Source organism: Rana temporaria, chromosome 11, assembly GCF_905171775.1.
Source record: "Rana temporaria chromosome 11, aRanTem1.1, whole genome shotgun sequence".
Taxonomy (NCBI): Eukaryota; Metazoa; Chordata; class Amphibia; order Anura; family Ranidae; genus Rana; species Rana temporaria.
The window spans coordinates 60,498,010-60,512,921 of NC_053499.1; the positions used below are offsets into that span (position 1 = coordinate 60,498,010).

The following is a 14,912-nucleotide window of genomic DNA, read 5'->3' on the forward strand; positions in this document are numbered from 1 at the left end:
ATGAACCTTTGGCCTAGTCTGTGGTCCAGAGCGCTCTGGAGCAGGTTTTCATCAAGGATTTCTCTATACATTGCTGCATTCCTCTTTCCCTCGATCCTGACTAGTCTCCCAGTTTCTGCCGCTGCAAAACATCCCCACAACATGATGCTGCCACTACCATGTTTCATTGTAGGGATGGTATTGGTCAGGTAATGAGCAGTGCCTAGTTTGCTTCAGACACAACGCTTTGTTTCTCATGGCCTGAGGGTCATTCAGGTGCCTTTTGGCAAACTCCAGGCAGGCTGTCATGTGCCTTTTTACTGAGGAGTGGCTTCCGTCTGGCCACTCTATCATACAGGCCTTATTGGTGGAGTGCTGCAGAGATGGTTGTTCTTCTTCTGAAAGGTTCTCCACAGAGAAATGCTACAGCTGTGTCAGAGTGACCATTGGGTTCTTGGTCACCTCCCTGATTAAGGCCCTTCTCCCCCCATCGCTCAAATTGGTCAGGCGGCCTGCTCTAGGAAGGGTCCTGGTGATTCAAACTTCTTGCAATCACAGATGATGATGGAGGCCACTGTGGTCATTGGGACCTTCAATGCTGCAGGAATTTTTCTGTACCTTGATGCAATCCTGTCTAGGAGGTCTACATACAATTCCTTGGACTTCATGGCTTGGTTTGTGCTCTGACATGCACTTTTAACTGTGGGACCGTTATATAGACAGGTGTGTGCCTTTCCAAATCATGTCTAATCAACTGAATTTACCATAGGTGGACTCCAATCAAGTTGTAGAAACATTTCAAGGAAGGATGATCAGTGGAAACAGGATGCACCAAATTTTTTTGATAAAAAAAAGATTTGTAACAACCTTCTTTCACGTTGTCATTATGGGCTATTGTTTGTAGAATTTTGAGGAAAGTAATGCATTTAATCCATTTTGGAATAACATAACAAAATGTAGAAAAGTGAAGCGCTGCAATTTATTTCCAGATGCACTGTATATTGTGTTTGTGCTGTTAAACACATTCAGGGGAATTCAAATCCGCCCTAACAGACTTCTTTGGTGGTAGCACCCTTAACCACTTACCCCCCGGACCATATTGCTGCCCAAAGACCAGAGTACTTTTTGCGATTCGGGACTGCGTCGCTTTAACAGACAATTGCGCGGTCGTGCGACGTGGCTCCCAAACAAAATTGGCGTCCTTTTTTTCCCACAAATAGAGCTTTCTTTTGGTGGTATTTGATCACCTCTGCGGTTTTTATTTTTTGCGCTATAAACAAAAATAGAACGACAATTTTGAAAAAAATGAATATTTTTTACTTTTTGCTGTAATAAATATCCCCCAAAAATATATAAAAAAACATTTTTTTTCCTCAGTTTAGGCCGATACGTATTCTTCTACATATTTTTCGTAAAAAAAAATCGCAATAAGCGTTTATTGATTGGTTTGCGCAAAAGTTATAGCGTTTACAAAATAGGGGGTATTTTTATGGCATTTTTATTAATATTTTTTTTACTAGTAATGGCGGCGATCAGCGATTTTTTTTTTTGGTATTGCGACATTATGGCGGACACTTCGGACATTTTTGACACATTTTTGGGACCATTGGCATTTTTATAGCGATCAGTGCTATAAAAATGCATTAGATTACTATAAAAATGCCACTGGCAGTGAAGGGGTTAACACTAGGGGGCGGGGAAGGGGTTAAGTATGCCTGGGTGTGTTCTTACTGTGGGGGGGAGGGCTGGCCTCACTAGGGGAAACACTGATCCTCGGTTCATACAGTGTATGAACCGAAGAAAAGCATTTCCCCTGCTGACAGGAACGAGAGCTGTGTGTTTACACACACAGCTCCCGTTCCCCGCTCTGTACCGAGCGATCGCGTGTGCCCGGCGGCGATCGCGCCCGCCGGGCACACGCACGGGAGTCGGGGGCGAGCGGGGGGCGCGTGCGCGCGCCTCCGGCGGCGCGCGTGCGCCCCTAGTGGCGGCTAAAGGGTAGGACGTCATAATACGTGATCTCGCCTAGGAGAGCCACCTTGTGGACGTATTATGACGGTGCGGCGACGGCAAGTAGTTAAGAACTACCTGCACCTAATTCAGGCAAGCATTTGCACCATTTTTGGTAATATTACCAATATGCGCAGCAAATTCAAGTAGTTCTTACTGCTGCCAGTTAGGAAAAAGAAGCGAGTACACTGAGGAAGGAGTGTGCAGTGTGGTCACTGATGTCGGTGCAGACGAGTACATGAATTGGGCGCAAACACTGACCATTTTGATGCTGTGCTCCAATGGAATTCTAAAGGGTGTCTACGACACCCTTTTAGGCCTCGTGCACACTAAACGTTAAAATAACGTTATAAAAACGCCAGTAGCTTTGCAGTGAGTTTTTCAACTTTTTTCAAAGTTTTTTTTAGTGTTTTTGTTGAAGGGAAAAAAAAATATTTTTTGAGCGTTTATCAGCGTTAGAGCGTTTTTACAGCTGAAAAACGTCTCTCAGAACCCACTAGTTTTGGGATTTTTTACTGCTCAAAAATGCCACTGCCCAAAACTGCTGATAACGGCCTATGTGTGCATAGGATAACATGATGGAGAGTTTATTGACCGTAGAAAAAAACGTCTACTGTCAAAAACAGCTGCTGTAAAGATGCCCAAAAACGTCCAGTGTACATGAGGCCTTATAATTTAGTAATTTATTACCTTTATAATAATTTTAAATTACCCTGATTGTATGGAATTTTATATGCAAAATGGTGTTATTTTACTTGATAGTCTCTCTTTTGATTGCATTTTTTACATGATCATATTTACATATTCTTATATGTTTATACTTTTAATTACCCCTAGTGGCACAGCTGGTGCTCCAGATCGGTTCAGTCGAATTCTCAGGCAAATCCTAAATCAGAGAAGGTAAATTCTTATATATAATTGTAAAGAAATATTATTTTGAGTTGAGATAGGCTCATATGTAATATTTAGAAGAGGAAAACTATCTGCATTGTAACAACTCTGGTGTTCCACAGCGATTGCAAAGGGGAAAAGTTCAGTTTACAGAGTCCTTTTCTTGTGCCATTCACATGAGTGCAAAATAGTTGTTGCAGAACCTGAAAACAATTGTTTTTTTTATGTGCCCTGTTCACATCATACATGTGGGGTGGTGTACCGAAAAACACAGCTCAACAGACATGGTGTGAACAAGCCCTAAAGGTAGCCACACGTGTATCAATATTATCATTTCACCAACCATTCAATGTAACTTAACTGATTGAGCCCAATATAAATTCCAACTCTAAGACCATCTGATTGGATTACTTGCAAATATGTGTGTCTGCACCAGAGTACTGTAATACAGATAGCTTAAGCAATCTTACATGTAGGACTGATCTGTGTTTTTTGATTGATTGGTTTTAGTTGATCCCAAAGTGCGGAACAATAGAGTATTTGTTGCATCTTTCCATATTTTAATGGCTTGTTTGCAATCACAACAACCTAGGTTGATCATAAATCCTTGTGTGTATGACAACTATAAGAATTCATAATGAGCAGAGCATTGATTTAGATGGGCTAAAAACCCTCTGGAAATTGTTTTAGCTAGCCATAGGTGAGATAAGATCAAGTGTAGTTTCCAGCATGTGTGTGCAATAGTGAGCACATCTTACATCTGAAGTGCCCCTTATCACTTCGTAGGAATACCCCTAATAGTCATGCTACTTGCCTGAATTTAACATCAGGGCAGGTGCCATGTTCAATACCTTTTAAAATAAACCTGTCTTGAGAGAAATCTGGGGGCTGCCATTACAGTATACTCTCTGAAAATGCTAGACTCCTGCCCATTATGTCAGTGCACTGGCTTCAATACGGAGTCAGGACAAGTATGCAGGTCAGAAAATATAGAACTCCTGATCTGCATGCTCTCAACTGTTGAAGTAAAAGGGTCCGCACAGAAGCCAGAAACTACAATTTGCTGAAGAAGACAATAGCAACCCTCATGTTTCTTTGACAGGTTTACTTTAAAAGGAAATTCCAGCTTAAACCCAACTAGCCTTTAAACTGTCCCCTTAATTAACTGTTGGATGTATATCCTGACCTACTTTCAGGTCACCCCAGTCCAGTCCAGTCATGAAATCCAGCTCTGCTGTGTCAGCCAGCACAATTGCAGGGGAAAGAAGGGAGTGTTGACAAGTGATAGACCATTGAAGCCTATGGGTGATGTCATCGCTCAAGACTTTATTAGCTGTTGGACCATTCCCTCCTTTGCCCTGCAGCCACTGGCTGACACAAGGGAGATCATGTTGACCAGAGCGGCCTGAAAATAAGTAAGATAGCCTATACATTATGCTTTTTTTTTTTTTTTTTCAACCAGCATGTTGAAAGAAAGAAAATGCCTTGATTCCCCCATCCACACACCTGTGTGGATGGGGGAATCACTTTTGCTGTAGCATTGTAATCTGGCAGCAGGGAGACTTCATCACTATCAGAATACAGTGATCAGTGATGCCAGCTATAGCCGGCGGTACTGGTGGTTTGGGAAAAACCCAACAGGCTGGTTATACTCAAGTCGATTGATCCCTGCTTTCGATCCATGTGTGGCTGGCTTAAAGCGGTTGTAAACCCGCATATACTTTTTTTTTTTTTTTTTTTTTTTTTTTTCTTGCACCTGCAAGGCAAAAGCCATAATGAGCTAGTATGCACCGCATATTAGCTCATTATGAAATACTTACCTCGGAACGAGGTAGGGAACTTACCTGGTCCACGCCGAGCGTGTCTTCCGGGTATCGCCGCTCCAGCGCTGTGATTGGCTGGAGCGGCGATGACATCACTTCCCGCGCATGCGCGTGGGAGATTTCCTTTCCGGCATGGGTCGGCGGGGCCGGCCCTTCAGCCGAGGATCTCCCTGCGCCGCTGTAATCAGCGGCGCATTGCGAGGGGAATATCTCCTTAACCGTACAGGTTTAGGAGATATTCTTTATACCTACAGGTAAGCCTTATTATAGGCTTACCTGTAGGTAAAAGTAAAAAAAGTGGGTTTACAACCACTTTAAGTGTGTGTTTATGTGCGTTGAGGCAGGTTTAAGACTAATTAGGTGTAAGCTAGAATTCCACTTTAAGGAGCACCTAAAGTTTCTGAATGTCCTTCGTCACAAACCCCTGTCATCTGAATAATAGACTGCAATATATTCTCAGTACTGATCTAATGTTCAGCCTAGGCCTGGTTCTGCCCATGTCCCGGTTGATGATAGTGTTCTGTGAATGTTGCAGCTACAGACAGAAACTGCAACTGGATCATGTTAAGTGAGAATTGGAGTCCAGTAATTAGCATAGTAGAGGGCAGAACAGAAGTTCATCTAATTATCTAATATAGACTGTGGTTGTAGACACTATAGGTTAACTTCAAAAGAAAACCGTGCTAAAAAAGCAGCTACTCAGACGCAGACTGTGATTGTTATTCATTCAATTAAAGTACAATTGTCTGTTTAGTTAGATAAGTAATGGTAATGGAATTAGATATCCTATTGTAGATATGCAAACATTAGAAGATGTCGGATAATGTTCAATAGGGGGGTTTTACAGCTTGTTTAGGAAAAAGTCCAGTATTGTGGATCACTGGCTTAATGTTCGTTTACTCTGAATTTACAGTAATGTTATTTTGATTAAAGGGGTTGTAAATGTTTGTTTTTTATTTTCTAAATAGGTTCCTTTAAGCTAGTGCATTGTTGGTTCACTTACCTTTTCCTTCGATTTCCCTTCTAAATAAGCTTCCCCCCATCATCCGAGCTGTTCTGGCTGGGGTGCTCGCCCCCTCCCTTGGGACTACATCCCTGCGGGGAGACTCTGTGTTAGCAGCATCTCCCCGCAGGAATGTAGTCCCAAGGGAGGGGGCGAGCATGCTGACTAACCCCCAGCTAGAACAGCTCGGATGATGGTGGCAAGCTTACTGAAGAGGAACAGGAAGTGAGAAATTTAGACAAAGAAAAAAACATTTAGAAGGGAAATCGAAGGAAAAGGTAAGTGATCCAACAATGCACTAGCTTAAAGGAACCTATTTAGAAAATAAAAAAACAAACCTTTACAACCCCTTTAAAGTATACCATGTTTATTCCAATAACTTTTTGTTTTCTAGTTACTACCCATTATACCCACCGAATGAGGAGATAAATATTGATTTTGAAGCAATGTATACTTTTGCTATGATGCCAGTCACACCAGATGTCTTTATTGTACCATCAGAGCTTCGCTTTTTTATCAAGGTTAGCCACTGCTTTCAATTTTAACTTATTTATGTTGTCTGTTTTTCTGGACAGATAACAGGCTAGCTGCTGGAGCTAGCCATATCTTAAGGTCAAGATTAAAAAGAACTGTGTTATGATTGTTTCATATTTACTAAAAACTGTGATTTCCACTTTAGTAACCATTTCATACCCACCCAAACTAGCATTTCCATTTTGATAGATGGATTTAAAGTACCTATCTTTTGAAAAACTGAAAGTACATGTATTTATAATCCCTTTCTTAAACTGTCTATAGCAGCGAGTCTCAACCTTATTGAGACCAGGGCCCAGTAAATTCAACAGTAAAACGGAAAAACTCTTTATACTAACACAATAAGGTAATGGGAATAAAAAGATGTAATAAAATGATAGAATAATGGATGTAGTTGTCACTGTGGGGGGGAAATGAGGATTATGAAGAGGGATTGGTGACACTGCAGCAGACTTGGTGGCTCTGTGTAGAGTATTCTGAAAAAAACTAAGGGCAACTGTGGGGAATTGGGTCTCAGAAAGGGGCTGTGGGTCTCCACAACCCCCCCCCCCCCCCCCCTGGGGGCACAGTTTTTTAGACTAAAGTGCACTGCAGGGATTGGGGGCATTGTGGGACACTTTTGGAGGTTGGGGGGCACTATGGGAGGATGGAAGCTCATCAGCAAGCTAGGGGGTACTGGGGGAGAATGGGGGTGGGAGGGCTTTTGGATGATCTGGGGGCACAGTGGACCAGTAGGGAAATTAGATGATCTGTTGGTGGCTAGAGGGTTGGGGTGAAGAGGAAGACTTCAGGCCAGTGGTTGAGAACTACTGGTCTAGAGCAAATATTCACTCATAGTAATGTTGGTTACTAAATTACATAATAATAGTACTTGTTGATTCTGCCATCTAAAAACAATCCAAAGCAAGTTCCTGTAGTAAGGTGGCTATGTTCCTGCAGCTCTTCTGAATATTCTCCCCTGTAGTCACCATTATGAATGATGTTCAGTTTAGAGACTACATATAAATGTGTTGACTTCCCCCACGGCCATCACATCTCCCTTCTGTTCAGCTCTGACTTCACCCACATCTTCAGTGGGACCGCTACGCATCTATTACATTAGACACATAGTGCAGGGTATGGCTAATACTGCACTGTATTAGTTACCATAATGCATTCTGGAAGTTATAGCTCCTTTATGCAAGCAGCACGGCACAACCAAATGAGCTTGCAAGGATGCTGCTACCCACTTATGTAGAGCACAAACTACAGACTTTTGTGTCAGCTTCCCACGGGAGGTTTTTACTCCCCTCTGGTTGTGTTTTTGAGGCAGGAAGTGAAGGTAAATATCCCCAGTTGGACCCAAAAAAAAGAAAAAAAATATATCCTGCCTGTGCTTTTAACCATTCTTTTCCCCCATCTATATATATAAAACTCAACGTGTGTGTGTGTGTGTGTGTGTGTGTGTGTGTGTGTGTGTGTGTGTGTGTGTGTGTGTGTGTGTGTGTGTGTGTGTATGTTCCAGCATCACGTCCAAACAGCTAAAGATATTAACATGAAACTTGGCACACATGTTACTTATATGTCAGCAACAAACATAGGATAGGTGGTTTAACCCTTACCCACCCCCATTTTCCATGGTCGGGGTTTTCCTTTAAAGTCCCATTCAACTCTATGGGAAATACATGTTACTTCATAACTTCCAAACAGCTGTAGATATTTCGATAACACTTGGTCACATGTTGCTTATATGTCCACTTAAACTATAGGATAGTTAATTTATCCCTTAACTACCCCCATTTGTGAGGGTCGGGGTTTTTGTTTAAAGTCCCATGCAAATCAATGGGAAATGTATGTTCCCACATAACTTCTGTACGCCTGGAGATATTTCAATAATACCTGGTACACATATTACTTATATGCCAAATAAAAATATGACACTTAAATTAACCCTTACCTACACCCTTATATAAAAGATGGGTATATTTATATTGCTATGATTTTCCTCCCCAAAAGGTTAAGATAGGAAGACCGGGCAACGCCGGGTATTCAGCTAGTCTAAAACTAAAAAAAATAAACACCTTTGGCTTTGAAAAGTCCAGTATTTATGCCATGCTTCCCTAATGGGCTGGTATCTTTGTACGGTAATTCTTTATTTTCACAATTGGAAGACACAGCTGCAGAGTACAGCCTCCCATATAGTAATAAACGGCTGGGCACAGGTATATGTCATGCAGCACATGGGTGTAAGTTTATGAACATGGCTTGTGTGCATCCAGGGACTTATTCCTGTACATTGGTTTACACAAGCATGACGTATACCTGAATACAGCCATTCATTACTATGGACTACGGAGTGCTGTGGCTGTCTCCTGGGATTGAAAATGGGCATGCAGTTTACCTTGTATGACGTTATGTGTGCATGAAAGCCCTAAAACCGTATTATAACCAAAACTAAAAATGTAATATATTGTGGCTGCATTCGTTTTCTGTTTAGGCTTTTTCCCCAACTATTTTCACCTGATGATCTTGTCCGTAACACACCCTCCTGTATTAGAGTGCTTACACTCTGGATGGGGGAGCAACAGAAACACCTTTTGGACAACAGTGTTGTCGGTTTGGTGGAGGGAGGTGTTGAGGGACTGGCAGGTTTAAACAAACTAACAAATTGAGGCCAAAATCCAGCTAACATTTTATAAGCAGTTACAGCAAATAGTTTTTCACTTTAGAAATAAAGGTCTTGAATAAAAAAAAAAAAACGCTGATCATTTTATGCATACCTGTCTGTGGTAAATGGTTTGTCTCAACACTAAGTTCTACATCTGCAGGACAGTTTGTGGGGTTGGAAAAACAACAGACCTACTGGCAGGATCACCAGGTGAAAATATAAGGGCTCGTACACCCACAGCTCAATGCTTATGTAGGTATTGAGAGTTTTTTTCAACCTGTAAAAGACTCTATGTAAGTCTATGTGCCTTTACACACAGGGGCCTTTACAGATGTATTTGGAGAGGAGTGTTTACTGGGTGAAAAAAAAAACCATCAAAGGTTCTTAAGAGGAGCATTTGAGCAGGATAAAGTGTCTAAGTGTGCTAAAATGCTAGGAGTGGAAGTGTATTCCAGTGGTTAGAATAAATTAATATTTCTGGCCAGTAGAATGCATTTACACTCAACTGCTATACGGGCATCAACGTGCCTAAACACGTGTGCGGTATGTGGCTTTTAGCAGGTTTTTTATGCTGAATTTTCCTGGCAGCAGCTCTGGTGTTCAGATGCCCTGTATGCATGAGCCTGAAGGACAGAGCCCTGGTGCCAATTCACATAGGTGCGATCACTGCCCTATGTGAACTGCTGGGAGTGTCAATACAATGCTTATGACACCCCCATTTTAGCTCACATATCGCACTGCGAACTGACAGTTCGGACATGAATCGGATTGCATAGGTGTGAACACCCAATGCGATTTAATTCTGGTGTGGACCAAAAAAGGGTCCTGTGTGAGTTTGGTCTGAATGCGATGCAAATTCAGTCATACTATCTGTATGGTTTAAATCGCACTGACATAGCATGTGATGTGTGAATCGCATGTGATCTCGCAGAGCACACTTATGTGAACAGATGTTAAAGAAAAGGATTGTAGCCATCTGATATCAGACTTGGTAAGCTGCTATATAACGCTTGTTTTGGGGTATTTCACATCGAATGCGGCTTTAAAATCGTGTTACTTCAGCACGATTTCATGTGTGGCTTGCCTGCATCTGTGAGACTTCATGCACAGATGTCAATGAAATTCAATAAAAATGGTGCAGGCAACTTTTCAAAATCAATGCAAGTCAGAGTCGCACTGATATGAACAGCGCCATAGCTAGAAATGGGGGTCATGCGACTTTGATCTATCTCATCACATGACAAGTCACACTGGTGTGAAGGGACTAATAGCACTGTACGAGGCTGAGCCTGCTCTAGGGCATTTCTTATGGATGATTATAGATGGTAAAATAATCATGGTGTGTTTCCATAGGATATCTCAGGGAGCATCTGCATGAATCCTGGCCGCCTGACTAAAGGACTGGTAGGAGGGACATATGGCCGCATCTTGGTGAAGAGAGAGAACACCGAGCCCAGGAGGTGTCCCTGTATATCCGCTCAGGTGGTGAAAATATAAGATCGGCGTGTATGGGATCCGTCCTGGGAGATGAAGGGGCGGGTGAATGGACTGTCATGTGATGTACATTATTATCTGGGATGTTTTGTATAAATAAAGTATTTACATATAAAGACTCCTCTTGTCTGAGTAAAGAGCCCGCCGTGAGTTCGTACCCCGCCCCCGTGTATCTATGCGCTTTGATTGGCCGCGCCGTATGTGACGTAACGGAGTTTGTGTGGCGGGGCAGTCAGTCTCGGCTGAGCTCTGGCCGTGGAAGGAGGATTGTTGTGTTCGCCTCTGAGTGACTGATCGAGAACCGGAAGTAGTGGCCACTCCCAACCACGTCCTCATCTGCCTGGAGCCAAATCTGTAGCGGGCACTCCGCTGTGCCTGAGAACTTTCCGCGGGTAAGTGTCTCTTTACCAGTCTACACGTGACGATATATGGAGGTGATGCGTGTGGGGTGTCTGTGTCCGGCCCGGGGCTCGGTTTCCTCATGCTGAGTATTGATATTTCGGTGTGTACGGGATGCCCGGGACTGACATGTTAAGTACAAGGCTCCTCACACGCCCTTCTCCCTCATACATTGCAATGACATGCTCAGAGGTGTTTTTATAGACATATTTGCCAGCACACCAAGGATCGTTTAAAACGTCCAAAAATGTTTAATGCATAGAAACGATCACAGAAAACATGCTCAGAGGTGTGTCTGCACATGTCCTATCCTCTCTCCCAGGGATTCTCCTCCTGTACAGTCCGGGGACACTCTGTTCTAAAATGTACAAATAGTTTTCCACACACATGTAGGACATGCTACATTAGAGGTGGTTTAGGGCTCATTCACACCAGCAGCTGTATTACAACACCTGAACGTGTGCACTCCCATGGGATTGGAACTTTTCACAGTTTGAGCGAGTGTGTTTTTATTTTATAATGAACTTTATTGAATGTCAGATATTTCATTAAGTTCAATTGCTGACCGCAATCCACCGCCTTTCACTGCGCTGGGGAAAAAAGTCCATTACAAAGTATTTTACTTTTATTTTTTTATTCTGCACTTGCTGTCACGCACCAGCACAACACCGTGGAGGGAACTGGGCACACTGGAGACGAGACATCTTGCCCTTAAGGCTGGATGTGGGTTTCCCTGCATTCAATTCGCACAGCAGGAGATCGTGGCAGTTCACATATCTCCGCAGCGGCTCCGGTGCGATTTGCACAGAAGTCCTGTGCGTCTTTTAGTCCGTTTCAGGTCCAAATTCAGCCCAAAATTTGGGCTGAAATGGTGAATGAGGGCACACCAGACCCCTGCTGTAAGCCGCTGCGTGCTCATATGTGAACCCAGCCTTAATGTGGTGGGACTGTGCTGGAATAGCCACTGCAGCTGGTGTAAAAGTGGGCCCTTATTCTTACAAAGCAAATATATTTTTGCAAACGTGCTAGTTATTCCAGTATTTCTCTTCTCCCTCACCAGGCTGATGGAGAGGACAAGGGAGGGGCAAACAAGGATGTTGTGCAGGCACCTAATGTCCTCCTTATCAACCAATTATATCACCGGTTGTTAGAATGCTAGCAGCTGGCTCACACGGTGCCCAAGGCTGGGGCGTCGTTTTAACATAAGGACAGGTGTGATCCTATCACCGGCCTGTTGACATGTTTGGGGTAATATTGGGCGTGTGTTTTTTTTTTGGCACCCTGAAGAACCCAGAGGACACCCCAGGGTGCTATAGCGCCCTGGTTGGAAGTCTGCTCTATCTAGGGTCCTATAGTGAGAATGGGTATGGCTTTGATTTCATTTCCAGAGGAACTAGTAGATGATTTATGGGTGGAATATACATTGCATCGCACAAACACATCAAGTGTCTCATTCAAAAGAATCACTAAGAATGGAGACACTTACACCTTTCAAATCAGCGCCTCCTTAACACAAAGCAGCAACAATCCAACTTTAGATTTCCCAACAAAATTATAGTGAAATGAAACTTTAGAAACAGAGTGACTGCAGAAAATATACATCTATCAATTATTTCTTAATATAGATCTGTTTGTCCCAAGCATGTTTGAAGCCACCTACTGTTGCCTGTGCTGGAAGTCTATTTCAAGCATCAACTATTTTTGTAAAATAATAGTTGCCAAGATTAGTTTTGAACTTTCCACCCGCTAGTCTGTGGTGCCCATGTGTTTGAAAATGCTGCCCTCCTGAACCGCATTCATCCCCTTGACATATTTAAAGTGGTTGTAAACGCATTTTTTATTTTTTAACCTTTTTCTGCATTCTATGCAGTAAGGCTGCATGCAGCCCCCCCCTAATGCACACTTGATCCCAATTCAGTGATGTGCGCCAGAGCAGAGGCTTGTTCAGATACAGGAGTGGGTGTCTTATGTACACGCAGAGCCATGCTAAAGAGCGGGCACACAAGAGTGCCCCCATAGCAAGCTGCTTGCTATTGGGGCAGAAGCATTGGACCCCAGAACAGGAGGATTGGGGCTGCTCTGTGCAAAACCACTGCACATAGCAGGTAAGTATGGCATGTTTTAATAAAAAAAAAAGTAGCCTGCATTTACAATCACTTTAAAGGTTTCAGTCAATCGCTTCCCTTTTATGTTTTGCTTGTCCATAAGATTTTTGTGAAGATGAGACATGCACAGATAAACAGACCTCAAAGAACAAACCTTGTTGCATATCAATTAAGTACTTTGTGCTAAATGCGTCATTTTTTTTTTCTTTGATGACTGTTTATTTGTGCATGTCTGTACATCTTCACACTAAGGGCTTATTTACACAGCCGTTTCATGGCCATACACAAGCTCAGATCAGTGTATATCTGTAGTGGGTACAGCCAAGCATTTGTGATCAGCTGCAGACAGGAAGCCTGTACAAATCATTGACAGGCTGAGATTTTCTGCAGCTGTTTACATGTATTCTCTCAGTGAGAGATGACCTGCAGTTGGGGACAGATGCGCAGCCTTGTATGCAAACTTTTTGCATTCTGGGGCTACTTGTCAGTCTCCAACTACAGGCAATCACTCCATGTGGGACTCCATGCAGACCTTCTCAGCCTGTCATGGATTTGTACAGACTTCCTGTTCATAGCTGATTGCAAATACCTGGTTGTACCCACTGCAGAAGCGCGCTAATCTGGGCGGTGTAGAGCCAGGAATGGCCATGTGAATAAGCGGTCAAGCAAGACAAAGAAAATTGATTACATTTCATTGAAGTTTTGTTGTATGTATAAAGAGCAGACAGGGTCTTAAAGGAGTTGTAAAGACCTTTTTTTTTTTCACCTTAATGCAATCTAAAACATCGGAATCCTGCCGAGCCCCCGTTATACTTACCTGACCCCTCGAAAGTCCCGCGCGGTCCCGAGATCCTCTTCGCCGCTCAGCCTGGCCGCTGATTGGCTAGAGCGCATGGATTGAGAGCAGCACAGCCATTGGCTGGCGCTGCTGTCAATCACATCCAGTGACGTGCCGAGGGATACAGTGAGCGGCTATGGGCGCTCGCTGTATCACGGGAGCGTGCCAGCAATTACTCACCACCATTCGAGCTCTTGCATGACTGTGGGGAGAACAGACAGCTGCCGAGGGGCCACTCTGTGCAAAACGAACTGCACAGTGGAGGCAAGTATCACATTCAAAAAAAATCACATTATCACAAAAAAAATTCCTTTACTGACCCTTTAAAACCGTGAACCTCGTAGTTTGTGGTATGCATAGTTGGCTTCCTTTAGGCATCAGTCTCCTGTTGGCTTTAAGAAAACTACAGTATTAGGACTGGCCTAATCTGTACAAAAAATGTGTATCTCACCAGGCAGGCCCTCACACGTCATTGTAAACATGCTGAGGCTTTCCCTGAGTAGGCCCAATGGCATACATTTTATAATTTGCACACAAGCGAATACTAATCAGAGTACAGAAATGGTAATACAGGAGAAAGGGGGCTTCCAATTGTGAGAAGCTGGTATATGAAGTGTGGAGTGACATCTCTCCAACCCTTTTAGCGTTGCCCCTCCTCGGCTCCAATAACGGGAGAAGCAGGTGGGTGGAGAACTTTGATGCTACCTTCCTAAGAGGGAAATGCAAACAGGACCGCATCTCAAAGTAACTGAGAGATCTAATGGTTAGGGTTACACCGATACTTTTTCAAGACGGAGTACAAGTACCGATACTTTTTTTTTATTTATTTTTTCAGTGACAGTGGCACTTATATGGAGCACTGATGACTCGTGGACTGTTGACGTGTCATTTTATTTTACTATGTTTTTTTGGGGGGGGTGGATGGTGTCAGTGTTTTTTTTTTATTTATTTTTTTACAATTTAACATTTTTAAATCTTTTTTTTTTTTTATATATATAATTTCATCAGCCCTGTTGGGGGGTGGCTTTGGTGAGATATCAGGGGTCTTATCAGACCCGACATCTTCGTTTTGAGACGGGGAAAGGGACTGATGACAGATTCCCCAATGCCTTTTGCTACAGCCTCAGCTGTACTGGAGATGAATGGACAGGAGACAGAGGCTCCTCTCTATTTATAAAGAGAAGCATCA

At 43.1% G+C, this 14,912-nt stretch overlaps 2 protein-coding genes across 3 annotated transcripts in view; both read left to right on the forward strand.

Annotated features, from left to right (window-relative positions):
* POLA2 (DNA polymerase alpha 2, accessory subunit) overlaps positions 1-10,493 on the forward strand; it is a 134,065-nt gene extending 123,572 nt beyond the window's left edge. For both annotated transcript variants that reach the window (XM_040328640.1, XM_040328639.1), the window contains exons 17-19: positions 2,827-2,889; positions 6,101-6,227; positions 10,241-10,493. In XM_040328640.1, coding sequence (XP_040184574.1) covers positions 2,827-2,889; positions 6,101-6,227; positions 10,241-10,384 — 334 coding nt within the window. In that variant the 3' untranslated portion in view covers positions 10,385-10,493. The remainder of the gene's footprint in view (positions 1-2,826; positions 2,890-6,100; positions 6,228-10,240) is intronic.
* A 101-nt stretch (positions 10,494-10,594) lies between these two features.
* CDC42EP2 (CDC42 effector protein 2) overlaps positions 10,595-14,912 on the forward strand; it is a 30,331-nt gene continuing 26,013 nt past the window's right edge. The window contains exon 1 of the mRNA XM_040328643.1: positions 10,595-10,773. The gene's annotated coding sequence lies outside the window, so the exon portion shown is untranslated. The remainder of the gene's footprint in view (positions 10,774-14,912) is intronic.